Here is a 6992-nt window from a genome sequence, read left to right on the forward strand (position 1 = left end):
ATAATCCCAGAAAATAAATCTGTAAAGCTTCAGTCATATGCTTGATAAGGATCTGCATGATTATTTTATGTAGGCTGTCATATAATCTTATACTCTATATCCATAGAGTACTAAATACTTTGATGTTTCACCATGCAGTTAGCCTATATGATCATTCATTATGAATCATAGAACTGAAACTAGATGAGGTATACAACGGAGTCTACTTTGTGGCTTTCAATGCCCCCACCAGATGCTATATCTATAATGTACAGCTGAACTGTGACTATATTTTATTTATTTTTTATACACAGACACATACTTAGGGCTTCATAAACAAGGACAGACAGATTATTGTGCAACCCAGCAATATTACTCTAACTAGTCAATAAAAATAATAATAATAATAATAATGTGTTTTAAAAGATAATTTGTTGCTGCTAATAATACATTATTACTATAATATTAAATATGTTATTATTTTCCTGACAGGCAGGCATATTACTCCACAGTGCAATTATAATACGGGATTCACACACAAGGATGGACGGATAGACAGATCTTTATTAATATTCATTATTGTTAATTAGGTTTTTATATTTGTTGTTATATTTGTTGTTAATAACACACATAGCCTACATATACAAATGTGTTGCTAATAACACACATGCATATATACACATAATACACGTTTATATATATGTATTTTTGACAGATGCAGTCCAGCAAGGATAGACAGAAAGACAATAGTAGTAATAATAATAATTATAAAAATAATAATAATTTACTTTATTAATATTTATAATAATATTATTAATATTTGTTGTAAAACGCATTATTATTATTATTAGACATGCACAGCCCAGCAATATTTCTCCAATTAGTCACAGCGCAATTATACAACTGTGCAACGTGGTTGGTCTTATGTAGCCTAAGCGCAAAGCTCTCAGACGAGGTATCCATCGGCGTCTCGCACTATTCACCAACGCACTACTTATCACTGCTGATGAATGCGTATACATTTAATGTTACAGTGTAATTCTAGATTTTATCACGCAGTATTTCTTCTTCTTGAACCGCGAAAGAATTTTGAGAAGCGTGTGTGTGTGTGTTTAATTTGACTGTAGTGCGTCTGTCCGTCGCGGAGGGATCTGTGCAACGCGTCCAGCGCCCAAACACGAGAATTAAGAGTTAATACGGTCTCCTCGCTCTCTCACACACACAGACACATCAACCGACCAGATGCAAAAGCGCAAACGTGTGCAGTTCTCTCTCACTATGGGTGCGCGGGGACATTTGTGAATAATTACCGGAGTCTGACACCTTTGTAGACGAGGAATCGGAATCGTTTGCGATCGCTCGTGGGATTTTCGTGCAGAGTCCCTCTCCTAAATAGCTACATTTTTGAAGGGAATTCGGTGTTCTCGGTGAAGGACGGAGTGCCGGTGTTTTCCGGTCCGAAGCACAGTTAAGCATCTTAAGGACTGAGAATATTTTTGAGAAGACGACAAAAAATGTTACTGTCCAAGTTTGGATCTTTTTCTCATATTTGCAACACAACCAACATCGACCACTTGCCGGTGAAAATTCAACTTCAAGCAGGTAAGTTAACTTAGACGTCGTTCTTCAATTTCATAACGATATCAATTTTTCATGTCGCATTGAATCGCGTGCCCTTACTCCGCTATTTAGCTACTCCTAATTTTCCACACACGACTAGCCGCTTAATCGGGACGCGCCTGTCCGTGAGCTGCGTATGGAGCCATTTTGTTGCCAACCGTGTGTTGGGCACATTCGGTTTAAATCACGTTGTTATACCAACATGCTGACTTCTACTGCTTTTTCTCCTTCGTTTTACAGCCAAGACCGAAAGGGAGCCGATTGAGAAGGTTTATCATGTGGGTTCGGTGCTGGGAAGCGGCGGGTTCGGGACGGTGTACGCCGGTACTCGGCTCTCAGACGCGTTGCCGGTAAGCGCTGGCTTTGTTTTGGTGGCAGCACATGGCCGCGTTTGGCGCCACAGTCACACATTTTCTCTTTTTGTTTCTAGGTTGCGATAAAACACGTTGCTAAGGAGAGAGTGACCGAATGGGGTACGATTGTAAGTAAACAAGCCTTTTATTTATGTATATTGGTTATGAATTTCTTAAACGTTTGGTTGTTTCTAAACCACGCGTTTTTGTATTCCAGAACGGGTCGCTGGTTCCACTCGAGATTGTTTTGTTGAAGAAAGTGGGGAGTTCGTTTCAGGGGGTCGTTAAACTCATCGATTGGTATGAGAGAGCCGACGGCTGGTTGATTATAATGGAGCGGCCGGAGATGGTGAAGGATTTATTCGACTACATCACGGAGAAAGGCGCGCTGGATGAGGACGCCGCCCGGGGCTTCTTCAGGCAGGTTTTGGAGGCAGTTCGGCACTGCTACAGCTGCGGGGTGGTTCACCGGGATATCAAAGATGAGAACCTCCTGGTGGATTTACGCACGGGAGACCTGAAGCTCATTGACTTCGGCTCCGGGGCCATCCTCAAGGACACCGTCTACACAGACTTTGATGGTGCGTCCTTGACTCATGCTTTGCATTGGCGCACCTGCCGCTTCTAATAAAATGAGTTGAAATATTTGTACTTGTCAAATCCTGAAAAATAATTACCATCAGTAATTAGCATTAGATTTAAAAAGAATTAAGTGTCTGAATTGAGTGACTCACCTCTGCTGAAAAAAACAGCTTTGATGGTTTTATCTGGTCTGGCTTGGTTTCAGGAGTTATTTTAGGGAAACCATGGAAGACCATCTTTAAGACTATCTTAGACCAGCAAACTTTTTTTTCTTTTAACATTTTAATTAAGTGAAAGACAACATTTGAAACATGAAAGAATGATGACGTTACACTTTTTTTTCACCTTTTTACAACAGAGATATATTTATATACAGTATATAAATTTATTTTGACAACATTCTTGCATTTTTAAACTCATTTAATGTAACTTAATTGAATCTGAGAGATAAGTTAGTGGAAAGGATCAGCTGTTACTGCGTAGCATCTGTTTGTTGTGAAACCTGAGTTGCGGCACCACGTGATCCCATCACAGATCCCTGTTTTTGTTTGGTATCCAAGCGACTCCTGGCCTTTGGGGGCCTGTCACACCACCCCTAGTGAAGGGGCTTTTGTTGGGGGAAGTGACTCATGCTGGAAGCATGTGGAGTTGCCATAGCTTGTGACTGTTTGTACCTGAAAGTCCCCCTTTTAGATCGCCCTCCTGTTTCAGCTTGCTTGTTTTTTTGGATCAAGCCGTTCTCACAGTGAGGCTGGAGGAGGGAGGAGAGTTTGTGCGAACGCCAGACCACTGGCGCCCCCCCCCCTTGCTAGAGTCAGCTGACTGGAGTGGTTCATTATACAGTGCTGCAGTGTAATCAAAATAGGCGCTTTTTATGCCAAAACAAGGTGATTATGAAACGAGTGGGTTTTTTTTTGCCAGAAATAAAAATCACAGAGTAGGTTTCAGGACAAAACAAAAGTGCAATCTTCATGTTCTTGACCCACAAATATGTTTTGTAAGTCTCAAAGGTTAATTCTCACTGGATTGAAAACCAAATGTTTTATTTTGTAGGCACGCGAGTGTACAGTCCTCCTGAGTGGATACGTTACCACAGATACCACGGACGCTCGGCAACCGTTTGGTCCCTAGGCGTCCTACTGTACGACATGGTGTGTGGTGACATCCCGTTTGAGCATGATGAGGAGATTCTGAGAGGACGGCTCTTTTTCAGGAGAAGAGTCTCTCCAGGTATGTTCTAAACCAGGTTTAGAGATACCCAAACCAGGGGCCAAAATTGACCCATAATGACCTTTAATTTGGCCTGAAATTGGATTAAACTAATGTAAACAGTCCAGTCTTTCTTTTTTAAACCTTTTTGTGGATGAGAAGTTTAACCTTGCTGCTTTTCTGTTTATCAGTCTGTCAGCAGCTCATCAAATGGTGCCTCTGCTTGAGACCTTCAGACCGGCCCACTTTGGAGCAGATCTTTGAGCATCAGTGGATGCGCATGGAGGAAAGCCCAAAAGCAGAAAGTGGCAACATCACACTTCACTCCATCAGCACAGAATCGGGCAAAGAAAGCCTTTGACAGATGCGGGGACGGCGAGTGAATGGACTCTGAGACCTTTTTTGCTCTTGTTCCCATTCTGTTGGTTATCAGGACTTGGGTTTATGTTGCATAAGTGTCTTTTTTTTTTTTTTTCTTGCTGAGGGTGTGCTGTTACCCGTAGGGACTGCGTGAGCAGCAATGCTAGTGATCCTTTGATATTACTGGTTGCTCTTATAGAGCTTGGACATTATTTTCCTTTTAGACTATCTTTTTAGTTTTCGGTGCCTTTTTTGAAAAGCTGCTTTTATGGGATTCAAGTCACGACTGACACTAGGTGGATTGTCATGGATTTTAGGGGAACTCCCCTGGATTCATGAGAACCTTCAAAGACTGTATCTAGTTATGTGGTGGGTCTCCCTCGCCCTCTAGCGGTCGAATACTTGAAGTACACACTTACTACTCTCTTAACAGTATCTCTCTGCTGCTCTGCCATTCATATTCACTATTTCCATGGTTTTCCCTTCTGTTGTTTTCTGAATGTCTTCTACTACTTCATCTCTGTTGATGTCACTTTTTAGACTTTGCTTAGCAGAGACTTGAGTGATGTGCACAATCAATGCAATATTCATGGACTCACTTATCTTTCCGTATTTCTTTTTTTTGGGGGGGGGACTATTTTTAACTTTTTTTTTTTTTTTTTCTTAAATACAAGTATTTGTATTGTATTTATGTACATTTTCTTCCATGTGTCTTATTTATTCATGCAATACAAACATTCCACATTCAGTGGCTATTTATTTATTTATTCATTTTATACCATCAGCAAAAAGTAAATTGAAATTATTAAATGTAAAGAGTTCTTGGGCTTATCTTTAGTTTAACCTAAAGGATCATAGACATGCTAAAGCTATCTAATACTGACACAAATATACGATTGAGATGTTTAGTGATGCCATTTTCTGATGTAGTGTAAAATTTAGAATCAGTTTTTTCTCCATGTGACGTGGAAGTAAAAATGTGTTTTAGTCTTTCCACTGTGACAGTGTGGAATTTTTATTTTTTTTGAACTGGTGAAGCATTTATTTTTTTATATTGGACACAATAAATTCCTTTCATATGTAAAGTGTTTGTGGTGTCTGCTTGCATTTAAATTACATCCTTATGTTTTCATGTGCAGTTATACACTGTGAGGATGCTGCCCCCTACAGATAGTGGAACAGAAATGTAAGATTGGATTGATTTGTAGAAACAAAACTGATAGCTTAGAACATTTAGTAAAATAAAATAAAAAAAATTTGAATATTCTTGCAATTCCATAATTTGGTTAAGTCCGTTCCCAACATCTGATTTTGAACATGAGGAAGTAGCTACAGATTGTGTGTCTGACCCCTTACATGAACAGTCCAAACATCCTGATGAGAAGTTAACCCACATTCAACAGGGTATGCAAATGTGATGACACATTGGCGTTATAGCATTACTGTCAAAGAGCTGAATAAGGCTTTGAGTCATTGTTATGTAATGCATTATTCAGATGTAGAATCACCTGAGATTATTAAATTGTACCTGCTGTCACTAAGGTATTAAATATATTTGGCACGTAATGACCCTTACAGTATGCAAATTAGTTAAATACTAACATATAATAATAAAATGGGGTAAATTAATAAAATTATAGTTTTCCACAAAACAATTATCTCTCTTCTATGGAAAGATCCATTCAGATTATTCTATATGAGCCGGACTGATATGAAGACTTGACTTCTGTTATAATGCCTGTATTGTAACTGGAGCAGTTTACTCAAGATAACTAATTTACCACAGGTTTATGTTAACATATGAGTCATAATAATACATTTGATAATGGGTTGACAGCTGATGGATCAATAAATCAAGCGCTTTACACTTGTTGCAAAACTAATTGCAGGTCAAAGTTTCCCACATTTTTTGTCCTGTGACTTTCATGGTTTGTAATTACAGTATACTCAGCTAACAAGGGATGTTCTCAGAACTTTGTTTAATGTTCTGGCAAGGTTCTCTCAAAGTTATGAACAGGTATTTTTCCAGTAACGTTAATAGAACATTTGCTCACAATTATCTGGTCTTTAATAATGTTAGCACAAAACCATGATTTATACACTGTTTATAGAAACTGAAGCAGTTTAGTTGGATATTTGTGTAGCGTTTTTAAATGTTCCTACTTATTATTAGTTTCATATGGTTCAGTGAACGTTCAAAAGTAACATTCCCAAAATGCTTGCAAACTTTTTTAAAAATAGAACATTCCCTTAATGTTGTATCTAAAGTTCACGTAACCAATATTATTTTTTTTACATTTAAAAAGCAAAGAACATTCAGAAACAACGATTTCATAACTTAACGGGAACGTTAGCAAACCATTTTTGTCAGCTGGGTAAACATTTGAACAGAACAACGAATGAATAATTGATTCATATATTATTAATTCACCGATTCATTCATTGAAATAAAAACATTTATTAGATGAATGTCCATAAACTTTTGGCCGTATAGTAGCTTTGGATCACACAATATACAGTATCTTCTTCTTCTTCTTCTTTAGTTTTTTGGCGCATAACAAACTAAATGTATAGCGCCACCTACAGTACGTTTATGTTATGCAGTCATGTTATCTACTATTATCGTCAAAATGACTTATGAACATAACAAAAAAAAGGGAGGGGGGATACAAAATAAATTATAATTCTCCATAAATTTGAAACTCTTCCCTTTACCAGATTCCCAGGTTCCAGGGACCCATCTGGCGCTGCGTCTCCAGCTCCTCCAGAACACTTCCCTGGTTCTATACAGTATCCATTACGCATCTTGTCTAAAAACAAGCTACGAGGCCCTGCCTAGCGCCTAGTTCCTTATTTTTGCCGCGGAACGTCGTGACGTTGTGCGTATGG

At 38.6% G+C, this 6992-nt stretch overlaps 1 protein-coding gene across 1 annotated transcript; it reads left to right on the forward strand.

Moving 5' to 3' along the window:
• Positions 1-1164: 1164 nt before the first annotated feature.
• On the forward strand, positions 1165-4758 carry LOC107573827 (serine/threonine-protein kinase pim-3-like). The gene is made up of 6 exons (XM_016260281.1): positions 1165-1581; positions 1840-1949; positions 2030-2080; positions 2170-2533; positions 3588-3764; positions 3935-4758. The coding sequence occupies exons 1-6, from the start codon at positions 1494-1496 to the stop codon at positions 4102-4104; spliced, it is 960 nt and encodes a 319-aa protein (XP_016115767.1). The 5' UTR covers positions 1165-1493; the 3' UTR covers positions 4105-4758.
• The last annotated feature ends 2234 nt before the right edge of the window (positions 4759-6992 follow it).

This window comes from Sinocyclocheilus grahami, unplaced genomic scaffold (assembly GCF_001515645.1).
Source record: "Sinocyclocheilus grahami isolate Dianchi unplaced genomic scaffold, SAMN03320097.WGS_v1.1 scaffold31.1, whole genome shotgun sequence".
NCBI lineage: Eukaryota > Metazoa > Chordata > Actinopteri > Cypriniformes > Cyprinidae > Sinocyclocheilus > Sinocyclocheilus grahami.

Coding starts and splice junctions, on each gene's coding strand:
- LOC107573827 (XM_016260281.1), top strand. CDS start 1,494: ATGTTACTGTCCAAGTTTGGATCTTTTTCTCATATTTGCAACACAACC. Junction 1,950..2,029: donor GGCTCTCAGACGCGTTGCCG/GTAAGCGCTGGC, acceptor TTTTGTTTCTAG/GTTGCGATAAAACACGTTGC. Junction 3,765..3,934: donor CAGGAGAAGAGTCTCTCCAG/GTATGTTCTAAA, acceptor TCTGTTTATCAG/TCTGTCAGCAGCTCATCAAA.